Source organism: Dryobates pubescens, chromosome 17, assembly GCF_014839835.1.
Source record: "Dryobates pubescens isolate bDryPub1 chromosome 17, bDryPub1.pri, whole genome shotgun sequence".
NCBI lineage: Eukaryota > Metazoa > Chordata > Aves > Piciformes > Picidae > Dryobates > Dryobates pubescens.
The window spans coordinates 9453622-9474645 of record NC_071628.1 but is presented as its reverse complement, the minus strand read 5'-3'; the positions used below and the strand labels follow the sequence as shown (position 1 = coordinate 9474645).

The 21024-nt window shown below is 58.1% G+C and overlaps 1 protein-coding gene across 1 annotated transcript; it reads right to left on the bottom strand.

Annotated features, from left to right (window-relative positions):
- Positions 1–4725: 4725 nt before the first annotated feature.
- Positions 4726–20846, bottom strand: NOX5 (NADPH oxidase 5). The gene is made up of 16 exons (XM_054169205.1): positions 20819–20846; positions 18359–18489; positions 18011–18161; positions 16588–16798; positions 14792–15026; positions 14254–14407; positions 12756–12931; positions 11830–12012; positions 10921–11053; positions 10097–10239; positions 7672–7716; positions 7156–7280; positions 6564–6648; positions 6076–6175; positions 5763–5929; positions 4726–4895 (listed from the first exon to the last, which is right to left on the bottom strand). The coding sequence occupies exons 2-16, from the start codon at positions 18476–18478 to the stop codon at positions 4764–4766; spliced, it is 2160 nt and encodes a 719-aa protein (XP_054025180.1). The 5' UTR covers positions 18479–18489; positions 20819–20846; the 3' UTR covers positions 4726–4763.
- Between the last annotated feature and the right edge of the window lie 178 nt (positions 20847–21024).

Here is a 21024-nt window from a genome sequence, read left to right as displayed (position 1 = left end):
CCAAGTGTGATCAGCCTCTCCATAAATACACTTTGCTTGAAGGTCTCCCTCCCTGGCTGGAGGGTGGAGGAGCAAGGGGGACACAGTGCTGGGGATTTGGGATGGGGTGCCAGGGGGCAGGGGCATCCATCATTGAGTCACAGAGTGGTAAGGGGTTGGAAGGGACCTCCAGAGATTCTTGAGTTCAACCCACCTGCCAAGGCAGGATCACCTAGGGCAGGTCACATGGGATTGTGTCCAGATGGGTCTTGAAAGTCTCCAGAGGAGGAGACTCCACTACCTCTCTGGGCAGCCTGTGCCAGGGCTCCAGCACCCTCACAGCAAAGAACTTCCTCCTCATGTTGAGCTGGGGCTGCCTCTGTTCCAGTTTGCATCCATTGCCCCTTGTCCTCTTACAGGACACCACTGACAAGAGGCTGGCCCCTTCTTCTTAAGACACACCCTTCAGACAGCTGTCACCAGTAACAGGATCTCTCCTTGGTCTTCTCACAGCTTATCTTTGGTTGGAAGAGACCTGCAAGACCACCCAGTCCAACCTTTGACCCAGCACTGCAAGGCCACCGCTGAACCCTGGCCCTGGCACCATGTCCACACCCCCCCAGGGATGGTGACCCCACCACTGCCCTGGGCAGACCATTCCAATGTCTGAAAACCCTTTCAGTGAAGAAAGAATTCCTAATACCCAGCACCTTTCAGGGCTGTGGGGCAGACAGGACAGGGCTCTGCATCATCTTGCAGGGCGCTGGGATGGGGGAAAAGGGGTCCTGAGGAAGCCTCTCAAAGCCTCTCAGGGCTTTGGGGCAGAGATGGGGTCTTGCATCATCTTGGAGGGCTTTGGGGTGCAGCCCTCTGGGATGGAGAGGATTAGTATCCTGGAGCCCTTTGGGGTGGAGGGAATGAGTGCCCTGGAGCACTTTGCAAGGCTTAGGGATGGAGGGAAGAGAGTCATGGAGCCCTTTGGGATGGAGGGAATCAGTGCCCTGGAGCACCTTGCAAGGCTTAGGGATGGAGGGAAGAGAGTCATGGAGCCCTTTGGGATGGAGGGAATGAGTGCCCTGGAGTACCCCCCCCAGGATTGTAGTTTCTTCTTCACAGCAAGTTGGAAAAACGTTCCTGTGCTGACAGCAGCTGCCCCTCACAGCACTGGTCAGAGAATGATGGAACTGGGACTGATCAGCTTCACAAGGAGAAGACAGGAGGCTTCTTTTGTTTTGGTAGGAAAAGACCTTTTAGGTGGTGGAGTCCAACCATCAACCCAGCACTGCCAGCTCACCACTAAACCACAGCCCTCAGCACCACATCTCCATGGCTTTGAAACCCCTCCAGGGATGGGGGCTCCACCACTGCCCTGGGCAGCCTGGGAAAGGCCCTGACAACCCTCAAGAGGAAAAAATTGTTCCTCATGTCCAACCTAAACTTCCCCTATGGCAACTTGATGCTGTTTCTCCTTGTCCTGTCACTTGTTCCTTGGGAGAAGAGACCAACCCCCTCCTGGCTCCAAGGTCTCCCCTCCACCTCCTCTTCGGCAAGCTCAACAGCCCCAGGTCTCTCAGCTGCTCCTCACCAGCCCTGTTCTCCAGACCTTTCACCAGCTTTGTTCCCCTTCTCTGGCCCTGCTCCAGCCCCTCCATGTCCTCTTTGGAGTGAGGGATCCAGAACTGACCCCAGGATTCGCGGTGTGGTCTCACCAGTACCCATTACAGGAAGATGATCTCTGCCCTAGGCCTGCTGGCCACACTATTAATGCTCCAAGCCAGGATGCTGGTGGCCTTCTTGGCCACCTGAGCACACCTTGGCTCACCTTCAGCCACTGTCAACCCACCCCCCCAGGTCCTTTTCCACTGGGCCCTCTCCAGCCACTGTGCCCCAGGCCTGGAGCAGTTTCGGGGCTGTTGTGACTCCAGTGCAGGACCGCGGCACGGCAGCACTTCGTCACCTCTTAAACCTTCGTTGGCATCCCTCAGTGGGTGAAAATTGACTTGTTGAGGGCTCACCAGAGCTCTGGTGAGCACACAGTGCTCTGTACAAGAGGCACCCCAGCCCAGGTGCCCTCCCCCAAAACCCCAACACCAGTCCAAGCCTGCAAGCCCCTGACCTGACGTCCTGAGATTCAGCCATCACTAAAAGCCCATCAGCTGGAGCGACGGCTCGGGGAGCAGCACAGCAGAGCCCCCACAAGCATCTTCCTTGGCATCTTTGAAGCCTCCTCTGCTGCCAGATGAAGGCAATTATATCTTAATAAAAATTTAATACAGGCAATCCTGTGCTTTGCATCCAACCAACAATTAGCTCGTTGCTATGCTACGGCCCCAGCGTAATCACAGCAACGAAGCCAGCCAAGGGAAAGCATTAATCAGGAGGGAAATCATTACCCAGCCTCCCCCCTGCCTCCCCAGCTCCTTGTTTGGAGCTTTGATGTGATAAACAACCCCAAGATTGGAGGGAGAAGCTCCTCTCTGATCACCATTTCTCATCATGCTTGAGGAGGGGGAGATTGAGAATGGAGATTAGGAAGCCATTCCTCAGGGTGAGGGTGGCGAGGCAAGGGAACAGGCTGCTCAGGGAGGCTGTGCCTGCCTCCTCCCTGGAGGTGTCCAAGGCCAGGTTGGATGAAGCCTTGAGCAACCTGATTTGGAGTGGGAAGATGCTCCAGGCTATCCAGACCTGAGGAAGCTTCTCCAGAGTGCTACAGGAGCTCAGGGAGGGGGGAGTTGTGCTGGCCAGCAGCTCCCTGGGACAGGAGTGGGCTGTGCCACCACCATCTCTCTCCCTGGAGGTGTTCAAGGCCAGGCTGGATGAAGCCTTGAGCAACCTGCTCTAGTGGGAGGTGTCCCTGCCCATGGCAGGGGGTTGGAACTAGAAAGCCAATGGCATCCTGGCTTGCATTAGAAACACAGTGGCCAGCAGGAGCAGGGGGGTGATCATCCCCTGGTGCTCAGCACTGGGGAGGCCACACCTCAAGCACTGTGTTCAGTTCTGGGCCTCTCACTACAGGAAGGACACTGAGGTGCTGGAGCATGTCCAGAGAAGGGCAGCAAGGCTGGTGAAGGGCCTGGAGCACTTAGCCTGTGAGGAGCATCTGAGGGAGCTGGGGTTGTTCAGTCTGGAGAAGAGGAGGCTGAGGGGAGACCTCTTTGCTCTCTACAACTGCCTGAATGGAGGTTGGAGCAAGGTGGGGACAGCTGTGCCAGGGGAGGTTCAGGCTGGATGCTAGGAAATATTTCTTCACTGGAAGGGTTCTCAAACACTGGAGTGGTCTGCCCAGGGCAGTGATGGTGTCACTGGGGGAGTTCAAGAGCTCCTGGTGCTTAGGGACATGGTTTAGTGTCAACCCTTCAGCGCTGGTTTGAGGGTTGGACTGGGTGACAGTGGAGGTCTCTTCCACCCAGATGTACTCTGTGATGCTGTGACCTTTAGGGCTCCTTCCAAGCCCTTCTGTGATTCTGCCAAGCCCAACCAAGCAGCCTCCACCTCCATGCCTGCTCCACAACCAAACCCCCTTCCCTGAGCAACCTCACTCCTTCACTTTCCCAGCTTGTAATCATTTATTCCTTGGATCCAAAAAGAAACTGGAGAAGCAAGAGGGAGGAAATGGCAGCTGATGGAGCTTTTGTGGCTGGAAAAGGGAAGAAAGTCATCAATTTTTCATTGCTGGGATGTGAGCAGCTCAATATTCATCATGTCAGCAGTGACCTTGTTCCAGGGCAGCAAAAAAATCTCCTGCAATGTGTCTGCAACCCCCCAGGCCTGTTGCAAGCCCCCAAACCCAGTTGCTCCTGATAAACCACACACCTGGGTGCAGACAGCTGGTGCTGGGGAGCAGAGAGGCCACTCTTTGTGCCTTGGGGTTCCACTTCCTTCTCAAAAGAAAATCAAACTCAAAGCAAAGCCCCCTTGGCTCTCAAGACCTTCCTGCTCTCTGAAGGCCATCAGATGAGTGTCTCAGCTGCATTCCTCTTGCCTTTTTATGGCTGAAAACCCATCAAACCAACCTTTTCTTGGTGCAAAGAGAGTTAAAAAGTCTTCCTGCTCTGCAAGCTGAGGCTGGGATGGGAGTGGAGGAGCTGCCAAAGTGTTTGGGTGTGCAGAAAAACACCGGATGCCCTCCAGAAAGGAAGAGCTGGGCACTGGGTGGGGGGGCAGAGGGATAGGGCAGCCCTTGGGAGGGGGGGCTGGGGGTAGGGGGGGCGGCCAGGCCAGAGCAGCCCAGCCCCAGCGGTGGTTACCGAGTCTGCAGTGCCCTCCTGTGGGCACTGCTCTGCTGGCCGGGCTCCGGGACCTCGCCCCCCTATCCCATAGGGCTCCGGGACCCTGTGCCCTCCGTCCCCAAGTGCTCCATCCCTCAGCTCTGCAGGGTGCTTCGGGGTACTCATTCCCTCCGCCCCAGAAGTCTCCAGCATCCTCTCCCCTCCCCTCCCAAAGCCCTGCAAGATAACGCAGGACCCTGTCCCCCTCTGCCCCAAAGCCCTGAAAGGTGCTTCAAGCCCCTCTCCCCTCCCACCCCATCCCCAGGTGCTCTGGGACTCTGTTTTGTTCCCCTCTCAAGATGCTCCAGGACCCCCCAGGTGGCTCTAGGACCTCATCCCTTCCACCCCAAAGCCCTGAGGCCCAGCTGAGCCCTTCCCCTCCCCTTCCCTCTCTCTGGTTCTTCCCGCCCTCCCCAGCCCTGAGCTAGGAGCAGCCTGGAGCCAGCATGGGTGGTGCTGGTGCCCATCAGCCTGCCCCAGGGCTGGTGGGGCAGGCAGGGAGGCCAAGGCTGCTGGTTAGAAGTGTTCCTTGAAGAAGCGGAAGCCAAACCGCTCGCACTGAGCCCTGATGACTTTGGCAAGCGCTGGTGAGCCACAGAAGAAGACCTGGACCTTCCCTCTCTTCTCCTCTGCCACCTTCCCAAACACCTGGAGTGAAAGGAGAAGAGATTCATAGATTCACAGAATGGTTTGGGTTGGCAGGGACCTTGGAGATCATCCACTTCCAACCCCCTGCCATGGGCAGGGACACCTCCCACTGGCCCAGGTTGCTCAAGGCTTCGTCCAACCTGGCCTTGAACACCTCCAGGGAGAGAGATGGTGGTGGCACAGCCCACTCCTGTCCCAGGGAGCTGCTGGCCAGCACAACTCCCCCTCCCTGAGCTCCTGTAGCACTCTGGAGAAGCTTCCTCAGGTCTGGATAGCCTGGAGCATCTTCCCACTCCAAATGATAGAATCACAGAATGGTAGGGGCTGGAAAGGACCTCTGGAGATGGAGGCAAACATCCCTGCCAAAGCAGGTCACACATCCAGATGGGCCTTGAAAGTCTCCAGGGAAGGAGACTCCACAACCTCTCTGGGCAGCCTGCTCCAGGGCTCCAGCACCCTCCCCCCAAAGAAGTTTCTCCTCCTGTTCAGGTGGAACCTCCTGGGTTCCAGTTTGTTGCCCCTTGTTCTGTCACTGGGCACCACTGAGAAGAGTCTGACCCCATCCTCTTGCCCCCCAACCCTAATCCTTCAAATATTTGTGAACACTAGTCAGATCCCCTCTCCTGCTGCCCAGCCCCAGCTCTCTCAGCCTTTCCTCCTCACAGAGATGTTTCAGTCCCTTCAGCATCCTCGCAGGCTCCACTGGACGCTCTCTGTCCCTGTCCCTCTTGAGCTGGGGAGTGCAGAACTGGACACAGCAGATGTGGTCTCAGCAGGGCAAAGCAGAGGGGACTCTCCAGTGGTGTGCTCTGTCAAGAGTGAGGCTGGGGAGCATGGTTTGGGTGGTGGGACAGGATCAGCCCTCACCTTGCTCCAGTCAGGGCGGCCAGGCTGGGTCCTGGTCCGAAGTCCTGTGATTGAGTCCTTCTGCTCCTTGGTGGCCAGGAGGTCCAGGGCCATCTGCAGCCCGATGGCTTTCATGTCATTCTTGCTGAGGGCTGATGTCATGTACATGTGCATCTCCAGGAACCTCCCTGGGTGTTCAAGGGGAGCCCAGCTGCAGGCCAGGGGTCTCCACCCCTCACCAGGCTGAGCTGGGGTCTCCAGAGGGTGATGCCAAGCACAGGGATGAGCAGCCCTGGGTCAGGCCAGGGCTGGCTGGCCCCTGCCTCCTGCTCACCTCCTGGCTCCTGCTCAGCCTGCTCCATTTCCAGCTTTGTGAGCAGGCTGACAAACCACTCAAAGTGCTTCTGGTCCCGGTTTATCCAGATGAAGTCCACCTGGAAGGACACAAAAGCTTCTGCTTCAGAGCTGGCAGGCAGCAGGGGGACCAACTCCAGACACCCAACCACTCCATATGGCCTGGACCAGGAAGGGATTCATAGATTCATAAAGTGGTTTGGGTTGGAAGGGGCCTTAAAGCTCATCTAGTTTCAAGCCCCCTGCTATGGGCAGGGACACCTTCCACCAGGTTGCTCCAGGCCTTGTCCAGCCTCGAACACCTCCAGGGAGGGAGCGTCCACAGCCTCCCTGGGCAGCCTGTTCCAGTGTCTCACCACCCTCCCTGGAAAGAAGCTCATGGGCTTTGCACCCTCAGGAGCCTGCAGCGCTCCTGCCCCCATCCCCAGGGCTGAGCTTGGTCCCACAGCCCTCTCCACCTGCTCCTACCTTCCTGAGCATCATCTCCTCGTCCCGCAGATCCTCGCACCACGAGTAGTGGCAGCTGGGGCAGCTCTGCTTCCGCCGGCGGTACCTGCACGGGCACACACCTCCTGTCCCACCACCTGCACCCCTCAGAGCCCAGCACACCTCTGCAGGGGCACCATGTGCCACCTGTGCTAGATTCTATGGTCCTGCTCTGGCAGGGGGGTTGGACCTGATGGTCTCTGGAGGTCCCTTCCAACCCCTAACATCCTGTGATCGCCTGTTCTTCCCTAGCTCTAAGCGGGTACCCAGAGCCAACCTCTTGCCAGAGGGTTTCCTGCAGCAGAAAGGAAGCTTTACACCGAGGGAAGACCCATCTGTAGGTCTGGTGGCCATGTTCTTATGGAGCCCAAGGTTACAAGTGAGGAGGAGCCACGATGGGTGCTCATCCCACAGGCAGAAGCGGTGGAGGACAGGTCCATAGCATACACAGAACCATGGGCTGGGCGAGTCTTGTAAAGGTCCTCACGTCTTGTGCCACTCAAAGCCACATCCAAGCTCCTCCTGGAGGGTGTGCTGGTGTGAGCAGAGCCTGAGCTGCTGCCCTGGCACCAACCTGTACATGATGCTCTGCAGGATGGAGGCGAAGGGGGTGATGCCGATGCCGGCGCCGATGAGCACGGCGTGCTCCGAGCCGAAGATCCTCCGTGCCGGGGTCCCGTAGGGGCCATCGATGTAGCACTGGGGGAGGCCACAGAAGCAATCAGCAAGGCTGGGGGACCTCTCAGAGGAGAGGCCTGGGGAGAGAGGTCCAGCAGCCCATGGGATCAACAGCTCTTCGGCTGTGGGTAGGAGCAGAGCCGGTGAGCAAGGTAGAACTTGGGGGCTCGTAGGGGAGTTTGATGGGAGGGAGGGAAGGAAGAGGAGGGTGGGGTGGGCAGGAGCATCAGGTTTGCATCAGCCCCAGGTGGGAGCATCTGTGCAGAGGTGCACATGCATGGAGTGGCCAGGAGCACATGTAGGGTGGCCTTGGGCAGGCATGGGGTGGCCATGAGCACAGGTGGGTCCCTCCTGGGGATGCCAAGCACAGCCCTGCTCAGCAGAGCTCCAGAGGCACCAAGGCGATGCTCACCCTGACGCTGCAGAGCCGATGGGTCTCACCCAGCCCAGTGGAGGCCTGCAAGGTGAAGAGGGCCATGACCATCTCCTGCCTAACCCCTCTGTGGCAGCCAACCCTAAACCAAAGCTTGTTCCTCAGCTTTGGACTTTGGGTGGCTTTTCCCAGCTGGGTTTGCCCAGGTTGCACACACACTTCCAGCCACGTCCCACAGCGCTGCTCAAGCCAAGCCCAGAGCTTGGTGGACACCCCACCGACATCCAACAGCAGGAGCCTGTCACCTGGGGATATCTGCATCATAATCAGCTTCAGTATTGATTAGAAAGGAAGTTATCCAAATTCCAACACAACCTGGAGGCTGGGGGAGGGAGGGTAAGCAAGAGGTTTCTAAGGACTGTGACGGTCCAGGTGGTAGGAGCAGGGGTGGGCAACCTCTGCTCATGGGAGGACAGATGAAGGTGGAAGGGAGAGAAGCTCATTAGAGCCAGCTCATGTAAATTTGGTTATCTGCAGGGACTGCTCCTCCAGCCCAGACAGAATCAATATGCTGAGAGCTCCTCACTGGTGGCTCTCAGTGTCCTGCCACTGCCACCACCTCCAGCTGAGGAGTTCCTTCTAAAAGGAGCTTCTTGATGACCTTTGGCCCATTTGGACCAAACCCTCATTTCTCCAGGTGGGTTCTCTGGCCACTGCTGTGTTGAGGAGAGCAGAGACCCCCTTCCCTCTGCCCCTGCACCCCAGGGAGTCTCAGTGGTGCTGAGTGATGGTGCTCACCCCCTCCACTGGTGGGTCCTGCTCTCCTGAGGCAGCAGTGCAGGTAGCTTTGTATGACCTCAGCTGAATGGATCCATCCTCACCAGTGGCCACAAATCCCTTCTCAGAGCTGATTCTGCTGCAGAAACCTTCCTGCAAACCCAAGGCCAAGACAATGGTCCTGATGTCCCATCCATCCCAGGTGGCCAAGAAGGCCAGTGGCATCCTGGCCTGCATCAGGAACAGTGTGGCCAGCAGGAGCAGGGAAGTCATTGTGCCCTGTGCTCAGCACTGGTTAGGCCACACCTTGAGTCCTGTGTCCAGTTCTGGGCTCCTCAGTTTAGGAAAGATGTTGAGGTGCTGGAAGGTGTCCAGAGAAGGGCAACAAAGCTGAGGAGGGGTCTGGAGCACAGCCCTGTGAGGAGAGGCTGAGGGAGCTGGGGTTGCTGAGCCTGGAGAAGAGGAGACTCAGGGGTGACCTTATTGCTCTCTACAACTCCCTGAAGGGAGGTTGTAGCCAGGTGGGGGTTGGTCTCTTCTCCCAAGCACCCAGCACCAGAACAAGAGGACAAAGTCTCAAGCTGTGCCAGGGGAAGTTTAGGCTGGAGGTGAGGAGAAAGTTCTTCCCAGAGAGAGTTGTTAGCCATTGGGATGTGCTGCCCAGGGAGGTGGTGGAGTCCCCATCCCTGGAGGTGTTCAAGAGGGGACTGGAGGTGGCACTTGGTGCCATGGTCTAGTGGCCATGAGGTGTTGGGTGACAGGTTGGACTGGATGATCTTTGAGGTCTTTTCCAACCTTATTGATTCGATGGCACAGTGCTTCCCGCCCACTAACACCCAGGTCAAAGCCCCGGCGCCTCGCAGCGTAGCGTTTGCAGCTCAAGCCCCTGCCCCATTGCGATGCTCTGTGCAGAGCTAAGCAGCCGGCAGCGTCCCCTCGAGTCGCCGCCTGGTGGACAAGCGGCGGAATTGCACCCTGTCGTTCCCGCGGTTGACATTCATCCTGGACATAGTCTAACGGGGTCCAAATTGTACACACTAAACCACTTATGGGATGTAGTTCACGGCCGTGCACTAGAATCTGTGTGTCAAACAGGGATTCCTCGGTTATGGATAATGTTAATAATTAATACCATTTGTATGTATATCATTCCATATTTCATATTCATCAATGAATGATCTCTTCATCACAAGGGAATGGAGGGGAGATTTAGACTGGAATGGAGGGAAGCTTGAGAAGGGGACATTTAGACTGGAATGGAGGGAAGCTTGAGAAGGGGAGATTTAGACTGGAGATGAGGAAAGGATCCTTTACAGTGAGTCTGGTGAGAGACTGGAACAGGTTGCCCAGGGAGCTTGTGGATGCTCCCTCCCTGGAGGTGAAGGGCAGGGTGGATGAGGCCTTGAGCAACCTGGGCTGGTGGGAAGTGTCTCTGCCCATGGCAGAGGGTTGGAACTGGATGAGTTTGAGGTCCCTGCCAACCCAAACCGTTCTCTGATTCTTTGGGGTTTTGGGAGCTGGCCAGGAACAAACCACCCAACAGAAACCTCCACAAGTGTCAGATGAGGACATCACCTTGAGAAACCCATGGGCACGTTGTGGGGCAAAGCCAGCCTCACAAACAGCTCCCAACCAGCAGCAGTCTAACTCCTATGTCTGCCAAAAGCTGAGCCCCATGGGCACCAACCTGTGCCCAGCGCTGGCCTCTCTTCTCCCTCAGGCTCCTGCTCAGTGGTTTTGGCTCTGGGCTGGGACATTTGGGCTCCTGGAAGTATTCATAGAGCTTGTTGGTCCACTGGCCCAGAGACCTGATGTGCAGCCAGAGGGTCTCTGTGGGATGAAGCACAGCAGACAGTGAGCAGCCTACCCACAGAACCAGCCCATAGCCCCAGCACCACACAGCTCCAGCTCCAGGGGCCCAGCAGCAACCCCCCTGCCAAAGCAAGGCACCCACAGCAGCTTGCCCAGCACCACAATGGCCAGGATTGGATTTGGAAGCTCTCCAGAGAGGGAGACTCCACAACCTCTCTGAGCAGCCTGCTCCAGGGCTCCAGCACCCTCACACCAAAGAATTTTCTCATCATCTTCAGATGGAACCTCCTGGGTTCCAGTTTGTGCCTGTTGCCCCTTGTCCTGTCACTGGACACCACCAAGAGTCTGGCTCCATCCTCTTGCCCCCCACCCTTTATCTCTTGCTGAGCACTGAGCAGATCCCCTCTGGGGCTGCTCTTCTCCAGGCTCAACAGCCCCAGGGCTCTCAGCCTTTCCTCCTCACAGAGATGCTCCAGGCCCCTCAGCATCTCTGTAGCCTCCTGTGGGCTCTCTCCAGTAGTTCCCTGTCTCTCTTGACCTGGGGAGCCCAGAACTGGACCCAGGGTGCAGGCCTGCATGAACCTGCATGACTCTCAAAGAGGATCCAGCAGCCCTGATGGGACTTGTGTGATGGAAAACATCATCCCAGCAGTGCAAGACACCCACAGGATGCACAATGAATGAAGGGTCAGTGATCACCTTGCTGCTCAGGAGCACTGCTGATGGTGAAGGGATGCCACTCATAGGTGGCAATGGCTGGGATGTTCAGGTAGATGTAGTCTCCAGGCTTGTAGTGGAAAGATTGTGGTCTCTCAATCACAAGGTGAGTCACCTGGAGGAAAAGGAGACCAGAGAAGCTGGGAACACTCAGGCTCTGCTGGGGCTGTCCCCTTGCAGCCAAGGTCTGTGCCTCCTGTTTCAAACAGCAGCCAGCACAAGGTGGACTTGCAGCTTCATCCTGAAGAGTTTGTTCTCCTCTTGGCTGCCCAGCTTCACCATCAGAGAGCCTCCTGCCCCACATGACAGGGTTTGGAAGGAGCTCTCAGCCAAAGGAGTTGTTGCTGTCAGGTTTGATTTTTTTTTTCACCCAGGCCCAAAAAAGGCTCAGTGAAAAGGATCATGGCTTGAAAATGAAGGCATCACCTTCACCTCTTGCTGCAAGTGTTCCTCAAGGCAGCCCTAAGTAACCCAAACCTCCTCCTCCTTTGGCAGAGGGGTTGGAACTAGATAATCTCTAAGGCCCCTTCCAACCCAAACTATTCTGTGCCTCTATGAATCTTCAGAGGTCCCTTCCAGCCCCTACCTTTCTATGATTCTATGACCTGTTCCATGTAAGCTATTCCTTGTGCCCTGTGCCTCCTGCAGGTGGCTGAGGAGCATCCCTCTACCACCCAAACCCACCGGGGCCACCACCCGCTTCGATGTGCCACTGTCCCTCCTCTTCCCACCACGTCCAACAACCACCATGGTGGCTTGCAAGGTGCTGCAAAACACTCTGCAAACTTTACAGGAGCTTCTGGGCACCACAGCATCTTCATCCTGACCTAAGAAGAGGAGGTGAGCAGGAGGGAGGTGGGAAGAAGCACGGAGAGCCCTGCGGGTGCAGACCTTGGAGGGCAGCAGGTTGACCTCCACGATGCGCAGCCCCCCGGCACGTCGCCAAGCCAAGCCCTGCACCTTCTCCAGCACAAAGAGGCAACCAGGAACCACAAACCACTTCCAGAAGTGGGGGCCATGGAGGAGGAGGAGGGTCCAGACAGAGATATAGGAGAGGTGGGTCCAGTAGAAGACCTGTGGGCAGAGAAGGAAGGACACAGGGGAGGGTGAACCGAAAGTGGTGGAGACAAATGGTGCTTCATGGTGAGGCTGTGCTGGGCCATCCCAGCAGGCAAGGGCAGCCCAGCTGATGAAGCAGAGCACAGAACCCCCAGAACTGCAAACCTGAGGAGTGTGGGGAGCCCAAGGGGGAAGCAAAGCACAGGAAGCCCCCAGCATCAAACCTGAGGAGCGTGGGGTGCCCAAGGGGGAAGCAAAGCACAGGAAGCCCCCAACATCAAACCTGAGGAGTGTGGGGAGCCCAAGGGGGAAGCAAAGCACAGGAAGCCCCCAACATCAAACCTGAGGAGTGTGGGGTGCCCAAGGGGGAAGCAAAGCACAGGAAGCTCCCAACATCAAACCTGAGGAGTGTGGGGAGCCCAAGGGGGAAGCAAAGCACAGGAAGCCCCCAACATCAAACCTGAGGAGTGTGGGGTGCCCAAGGGGGAAGCAAAGCACAGGAAGCCCCCAACATCAAACCTGAGGAGTGTGGGGAGCCCAAGGGGGAAGCAAAGCACAGGAAGCTCCCAACATCAAACCTGAGGAGCATGGGGAGCCCAAGGGAGGTATTGGAGGGGTACCACACAGGCTCATGAGCTCTCCTCCACCCACAGAACAGCACCCAGGCGGGCACCCACCCACCAGACGCTCCCCCAGGCCCCAGGAGGGAGCAGCTTTGGGCCCGCTGGGGCTTGCCAGGGGGCCGCGGTGGGACGCACCTCGAAGTGGCCGCTGCGCCGGACGCAGGGGCTGGAGAAGGCGAGCATGGCGGCCAGCAGCCCCTGGAGGGCCAGTCCCGTCTGTGAGGCCGTGCCCCCCAGGCCCCCCACCTCGGGTAGGGCTGAGAAGAGGTAGTGGGCGAGGGCACGGTGCCCATCCTGCTGCGCCAGCCTGCCTGGGCACGCACACGGGTCGGGATGGGGCACGGAGCGGCCGCAGCACACACCCCTCAGCACACACCTCCCTCCTGCGCTCACCTAACTGCTGCCAACTGCTGTTCTCAACCAAGAAGCACCCAAGGGCTGGACTTTGGGAAAAATCCCAGCACCCCAGCGTGGTGGGGCTGGAAGGGACCTCTGCAGATCACCCAGTCCAACCCCCCTGCTCAGGCAGGGCACCCCCAGCAGCTTGCCCAGCATCACAATGGCCAGGGGGGGTTGGAAGCTCTCCAGAGAAGGAGACTCCACAGCCTCTCTGGGCAGCCTGCTCCAGGGCTCCAGCACCCTCACACCAGAAAGAAAAGTTTCTCCTCATGCAACATTTCTGCTCTGCAGAGCCTGTTCTTGGGCTGCCATCACTGCAGGGGGGGCATGTTGCACTGGGGTGTGCAAAGCAAGGGCTGGAGATGAGGAAGAAATTCTTTCCAGTGAGGGTGGGGAGGCACTGCAACAGGTTGCCCAGGGAGGCTGTGGATGTGCCCTCCCTGGAGTTGTTCAAGGCCAGGTTGGATGAGGCCTTGAGCAGCCTGCTCTAGTGGGAGGTGTCCCTGCCCCTGGCAGAGGGTCGGAACTGGCTGAGCTTTAAGGTCCCTTCCAACCCAACCCATTCAGTGTTTGTGTCAGGTGCAGCCCTGGCACCTCACCGCGGGGTGCAGGGCTGGGGCATGCAGGAGCTGTCGGCTGCCCAGCTGAGGTGCCACTAGAGGGGGACAGCAGACAGAGCACAGGCTGCCTGGCGCTGCACAGCCTCCAGCTGCCTGCACCCTGCCTGAGGCCTCACAGCCCCCTGCGCAGGGGCACCCCCTCTCAAGGCCTTGTGTTCCCCCTCCCTGGCGATGTGCCTCTCCCCAGGACATGTGCATCCTTCTGGGACGTGAACATCCTGTCTGTGAAGCATCTGCATCCCTCCTGGGACATTTGTATCCCAACATTTGGACACATGCATCCCCCCTGGAACCTCTGCATCCCCTCCTCGGGGCATCTGCATCTCTCTGGGACATGAGCACACCCTCTGCATCTCCTCCCCAGAGCACGTGCATCCTTCTGGGACACGATCACCCTTCTTGGGACATCTGTATCTAACCTCCAGGACACAGCCAGCCCTCCACAGCATGAGCATCCTCCTCTGCATCCCTCCAGGACATGAACATCACCCCTGGAACCTCTGCATCCCATCCCTGGGACATCTGCATCCTGCTGGGACCTGAACATCCCCTCTCTCTGGGACATCTCCATCCCCCTGGGGCACAGACATGCCCTCCCAGGAGCTGCTACTTACTGAAGTTGGCAAGGTGGGCACCCGTGTGGGCAGCTGCCAGCACCAGCACCACGTACCCCACGAGCTGGTGGCAGGCAACGTGCTGGTCCAGGGGCAAAGCCTTGCCCAGGGGGGTGGCTCGCAGCCAGGTCAGGCACCGCCGCAGCATCAGCACCTCCGGGAGAGGGAGAGGGGCTAGTGCAGGTGAGGAGGGGCAACTGGAGGTGCTGGGGGCCAGAGTCAGAGATGCTGAGGAGCTGGTCCTCTGGGGCTCCAGAGCCAGCTCCCTCCTGATACAAGGTGTCATTGTCACCCTGGAGAGCAGCCCAAGGCAGAAGTCAAGGCCCCATCTGCAGGGGTACCCTGAGCACCCACGTCCCAGGGAGCTCACCGCCCCCTAACCCTCTTAGTCTGCCAATACTTAGAGAAGACAACCCAGTCCCACTGCTGCAGAAGCCCACAGGCTCTAGTGCTGCCCTTCAGGAGCCCTAAACAGCCCAGGTCAGCAGCACCCAACATCTCTCAGAAGCTCAGCACCCTCCCAGGACCCAGCACTCACTGCTAGGAGGGTGCAGTTGAAGTTAAGGCACTGCCCGCAGCCGCGGGCCACCATCACCCAGCCCCCACGGCTGGCGTGGTGCAGGGCAGCCAGGGAGAAGAGCAGGAGGTTGAGGCTGGTGTAGCCCCCCAGGAAGGCCAGCGTGCCACGGTGGTTGTGCCAGTAGGCCCGGGTCAGGCGGCGTGGCCGGCGGCTCCTCTCCGCGGCCGCTGGGGGCTTCAGCCAGCTCGCTGCGCTGGGAGCAAGGGCAGCGCTGATGCTCTCCGCACAAAGGGGCAGCCGGGGCGGTCCTGCCCCCAGGCTGGCATCGCCCCCACTCCCATCCCTGCACCACCCTTGTAACCATCCCTGCCCCCAGGCTGGCATCGCCCCCACACCCATCCCTGCACCATCCTTGTACCCATCCCTGCACCCAGCCTGGCATCACCTCCACACCCATCCCTGCACCTATCACCCTGCACCCATCAGCTTGCACCCATCCCAGCTCCACCCCTGCACCCATCACCCTGCACCCATCCCCTCCACAGCCATCCCAGCTCCATCCCTGCACCCATCCTCTCCACAGCCATCCCAGCCCCATCCCTGCACCCATCCCCTCCACAGCCATCCCAGCTCCATCCCTGCACCCATCCCCTCCACAGCCATCCCAGCTCCATCCCTGCACCCATCCCCTCCACAGCCATCCCAGCCCCATCCCTGCACCCATCCCCTCCACAGCCATCCCAGCCCCACCCCTGCACCCATCCCCTCCACAGCCATCCCAGCTCCATCCCAGCCCCACCCCTGCACCCATCCCCTCCACAGCCATCCCAGCTCCATCCCTGCACCCATCCCCTCCACAGCCATCCCAGCTCCATCCCTGCACCCATCCCCTCCACAGCCATCCCAGCTCCATCCCTGCACCCATCCCCTCCACAGCCATCCCAGCTCCATCCCTGCACCCATCCCCTCCACAGCCATCCCAGCCCCATCCCTGCACCCATCCCCTCCACAGCCATCCCAGCCCCACCCCTGCACCCATCCCCTCCACAGCCATCCCAGCTCCATCCCTGCACCCATCCCCTCCACAGCCATCCCAGCCCCACCCCTGCACCCATCCCCTCCACAGCCATCCCAGCCCCACCCCTGCACCCATCCCCTCCACAGCCATCCCAGCCCCATCCCTGCACCCATCCCCTCCACAGCCATCCCAGCTCCATCCCAGCCCCATCCCTGCACCCATCCCCTCCACAGCCATCCCAGCTCCATCCCTGCACCCATCCTCTCCACAGCCATCCCAGCTCCATCCCTGCACCCATCCCCTCCACAGCCATCCCAGCTCCATCCCTGCAGGCAGCCTGGCACCATAAAGCTGGGGAGGGACTTTTTAGGCTGCCAGGTAATGATAGGACTGGGGGGAATGGAACAAAACCAGAAGTGGGTAGATTCAGATTGGATATTGGAAGAAGTTCTTCCCCACGAGGGTGGTGAGAGACTGGCACAGGTTGCCCAGGGAGGTGGTGGAAGTTTTTAAGGCCAGGCTGGATGTGGCTGTGAGCAAGCTGCTGTAGTGTGAGGTGTCCCTGCCCATGGCAGCAGGGCTGGAACTGGCTGATCCTTGAGGACCCTTCCAACCCTGACAATCCTATGATTCTATGATTCGAGCTGCTCCCAGTGCTGGCCAAGCACCTCATGCCCTGGACACCCCAAGAGAACCTCAATGAGCCCACAAATGCCACCCCTGTTCCTCCAGGCAGGAGCAAAAAGGTCCTCACAGGGGGGCCCACAGCCCCTGCGAGGCTGCCAGAGGGACCTACCTGATGGTCAGGTTCTCCATGACCTCCGGGAAAGCCTCCAGCTCCTCCTTGAGCTCCTCGAAAGTGATGGAGCCGCTGTGGTCCTTGTCAGCAGCCTCGAAGAGGGCCAGGGTGAGGTCCCGCAGGCGCTGCTCGGGCAGGGCGATGGCGCTCTCCCGCAGGCACCAGCGCAGCACCACGCACAGCTCCTCCGGCTCGATGCAGCCACTGCCTGCACGGGCACCAGGGAGCCGCAGGGCGGGGACCTGATGCACCACAGCACCCCCGCACCCCCCGGTGCCACCTTCACCTTCCACCTCTGATCCGTGCAGTCACTGCCTCCTTTAGAGGAGACCTCATTGCTCTCTACAACTCCCTGGAGGGAGGCTGTAGCCAGGAGGGGGTTGGTCTCTTCTCCCAGGCAACCAGCACCAGAACAAGAGGACACAGTCTCAAGCTACACCAGGGGAGGTTTAGGCTTGAGGTGAGGAGAAAGTTCTTCCCAGAGAGAGTTGTTAGCCATTGGGATGTGCTGCCCAGGGAGGTGGTGGAGTCCCCATCCCTGGAGGTGTTCAAGAGGGGATTGGAGGTGGCACTTGGTGCCATGGTTTAGCAGTCATGAGGTGCTGGGTGACAGGTTGGGCTGGATGAGCTCTGAGGTCTTTTCCAACCTTATTGATTCTATGATTCCTGTCCTTGGAGGGAAGCTGCCTGGCTGGAGCAGGACACAGCTCACAAGTGTGCTTCTCAGCACAGGAGAGAGGTGGACCTGCTGGAGCAGGGCCAGAGGAGGCCACAGCAGAGACCACAGGATGAGAGAATGCTTTGGGTTGGAAGGGACCTTAAAGATCATCCAGTTCTAACTGAAGAAGGAGACTTGCTCCTCTCCATGGCCAAGGGTGAAATCCTGCTTAACTGCTGGCTTTCAGATGGAGCCTTGATGCTGTCATCACAAGATGAAGGCAGAAGCATTATGCCAGACAGACCTTTCATGAAGGTCCAGAAGTGAAGACCTACCCACCCTGTACCCAGCTGGGCTTAACCTGAGAGGGGATTGGAAGCCAAATTGTGATGTCTTCTGAGGAGCAGCTGAGGGACCTGGGGCTGGTTCAGTCTGGAGAAGAGAAGGCTGAAGGGAGACCTTCTGGCTCTCTACAACTCCCTGAAAGGAGGTTGGAGCCAGGTGGAGTTTGGTCTCTTCTCCCAAGGAAGAAGTGATAGGACAAGAGGAAACAGCCTCAAGTTGCCCCAGGGGAGGTTTAGATTGGACAATTTCTTCATGGAAAGGGTTGTCAAGGCCTGACCTAGGCTGCCCAGGGCAGTGGTGGAGTCCCCATCCCTGGAGGGGTTTCCAAGCTGTGGATGCTCAAGGAGAGCCCTGGTGCCTTGTGAATGCCAACTTTGTCCCAGAGAGTAGAAATGAATCCACATCTCATCATCTTACCATCCACATCGTACACCTGGAAGAGGAACCTCAGCTTGTCCATCTCAGTGCCATGCACCAGCAGGCTCAGGGCTTTCAGCAGCTCCTCCAAGCTAATGGTCCCACTCCCATCCGTGTCAAACAGGGCAAAGAACCTCTCAGCAAAGAAGGACTGTGGGGAGGAGGAGGGCTGATGGTGGAGAGCTGATCCCCGCCGGCCAAATCCTGAGGCTCCAGACAGAGCTTTCACCACCAGCAGTGGGAGTGGGCCAGCAAAAGCTGGAAGCCATGGGGGCTGCCCAAAACCAAGAGGGAGGAACAAAGAGACCACAGCTCAGTGTCTGGGGGAAGAGCCCCCCAGGCACTCACCTCCTTCACCTGGAGAGCAGTCCTGAACTCCTCCAGGTTGATTTCTTTGTCCTGCCCAGCGATGCTCCCAAACTGCTTGGTCACCCACCGCAGCCACTCGGCATCCTCGCCCACACTCATGGTGCAGGAGCCTGCAGGAGGACACAGCATGGGCAGCAGCCCCCAGCAACCCCCTGCAGCCTTCAAACTCTGCTTTTGTCCTGTTCCTGCTACGTTGTCACTACCTCCAGACTCTCATCCTATCACCAGGTAGAAGAGGCCAACCCCCACCTGGCTCCAGCCTCCTTTCAGGGGGTTGTGGAGAGCCAGAAGGTCTCTCCTCAGGCTCCTTTTCTCCAGGCTGAACAACCCCAGCTCCCTCAGCTGCTCCTCACCAGCCCTGTTCTCCAGACCCTTCAGCAGCTTTGTTGCCCTTCTCTGGACCTCCAACAAGCTGATTTGTGTCTGAAACTGAGGGAGCTTCTCAAGAAACAGGAAAGCAGCAGGACCAGGGGAGTTCTCCAGCTGGCATCAGCTGCCTCAGCTCCAGTGTGGAATCAAAGCTCTGCTGCTTACTGCACAAACCTCTCCCTGCTCCTGGCCTTGCCCACTGCCTGCAGTGATGCTTCACCACCTGGATTCTGCTTCTGACATTCCCATGGCAACCTCCTCAGTTTAGTGCTGTCCAAGCAGGGCTTTTTTTTCAGCAGGGAATAAAGGTTGCAGCATGGAAAAGACACTGCCCATGTGTTCCTGATGGCCAGTAAATAGGGACTGAAGCTGCAGGGGACAAGGAGCTCCTCACTGGATTTGGCCAGCATGTGGTCCCAAGGTTAGAGAGCTTAATGGTGCTGGGAGCTTCCCAGACAGGAGATTAGAACAGCAGCAATGTGTAGCAGCTGTGACCAACCACAGCAGCAGGATCCTGCAGCAAGGGAACAACCAGGCTGTATGGGGCAGGGTGAGGTCACATCTTGAACACTGGGTTCAGTTTGGGGCCTCTCACTCCAAGAAGGACATTGAGGGGCTGGAGCAGGTCCAGAGAAGGGCAGCAAAGCTGCTGAAGGGCCTGGAGAACAGGGCTGGGGAGAAGCAGCTGAGGGAGATGGGGTTGCTGAGCCTGGGGAAAAGGAGGCTGAGGGGTTCTGGCTCTCTACAACTCCTTGAAAGGAGGTTGGAGCCAGGTAGGAGTTGGTCTCTTCTCCCTAGTCTCAGGTGATAGGATGAGAGGAAATGGCCTGAAATGGTGCCAGGGGAGGTTTAGGTTGGAGATTAGGAACAATTTCTCTGCTGCAGGAGTGGTCAGGCATTGGCACAGGCTGCCCAGGGAGGTGGTGGAGTCACCAGCCCTGGAGGTGTTCATGAAACCTGTGGCCATGGCACCTGGGGCATGGTTTAATGGCCATGGGGGTGTTGGGCTGAAGGTTGGACCTGCTGATCTTGGAGGTCCCTTCCAAGTGGAACAATTCTGTTATCCTGTGATTCTCTCAAATCCCTCCCCATGCTCCATGGGAACTGCAGACACAGCTCAGGCCTCCACTGCAAACATTGTCCAGGGTCAGAGGCTGGTGCAGTGCTTCAGGCTGAAACCAGGAGCACCCAAAGCCTCATCTCTCTGACTGTATCATCCAAGTGTCCCTGAGATGTGTGTCACAGACTGCAAGGAGCAGTGAGGAATATGGAGAAGGCAGCAGAGGCCAACAGAATGTGCAGAAAAGCTGACTGCACTGCCCTGCTGTCAGCTGCTCTTCAGAGAATCCCAGAATCTCTGCTCAGGGCTGGAAGGGACCTCTGGAGACCACCCAGTCCAACCCCCTGCTCAAGCAGGGCACCCACAGCAGCTTGCCTAGCATCACAATGGCCAGGGGGGGTTGGAATCTCTGCAGAGAAGGAGGCTCCACAACCTCCCTGGGCAGCCTGCTCCAGGGCTCCAGCAGCCTCACCCCAAAGAGGTTTCTCCTGCTGTTGAGGTGGAGCCTCCTGGGTTCTGGTCTGTTGCCCCTTGTTCTGCCACAGGGCACCACTGAAGAGTCTGGCCCCAACCTCTTGCCCCCTACCTTCTGAGAAGAATTGAGAAGAACATGACAAAATGACACAACCTAAGGATTCCTCCTCAAAATTCCTTCTTTCCCTGGATCTTAATTTGCTGTTTATCAACTCTCTGATTATGTGCATCAAAAGTTAACAGATTACCCAGCCTCTCTCTCCAAGGACTTGGGTCTGCTCACATTCTGCACAGATGTTTCTCCTTCTTTAGGGAATGATCCACTCTGAAGTTCATAATTCATAGCACCCTAGAATGGGTTGGGTTGGGAGGGACCTTAAAGGTCATCCTGTTCCAACCTCCCTGCCCTGGGCAGGTCACCTCCCACTAGAGCAGGTTGCTCAAGGGGCTGTCCACCCCAGCCTTGAACACCTCCAGGAAGGAGGCATCCATGAGCAACTTGTTCCCATGTCTCACTGCCCTTACCTTCAGCTCACCTTGAATCAGACAGTTGGTAGAACTTTCCTTCTGGTCCACTCAGATGGCTGTGCTGTCCAGGTGGATTCCCATCCACATGACTTGATCTTTGGTGATGGCACCAGAGAGGGTTGGAGCCTTTTAAAGGTTTCAGCTGAGGCAGCCCTGCTCTGGTTTCTCATGGCAAATCAGAAAGGGTTTCAGCTGAGCCCTGAAGGAGCAGCTG

Excerpts from the sequence above, each read along its gene's own strand:
- NOX5 (XM_054169205.1), bottom strand. The coding sequence starts at position 18,478 with ATGAGTGTGGGCGAGGATGCCGAGTGGCTGCGGTGGGTGACCAAGCAG. Across the intron at positions 11,054-11,829 it reads TCAACCTGCTGCCCTCCAAG|GTGACTCACCTTGTGATTGA; the intron begins GTCTGCACCCGC and ends CTTTTCCTCCAG. Across the intron at positions 10,240-10,920 it reads CAGTGCTCCTGAGCAGCAAG|AGACCCTCTGGCTGCACATC; the intron begins GTGATCACTGAC and ends TTCATCCCACAG.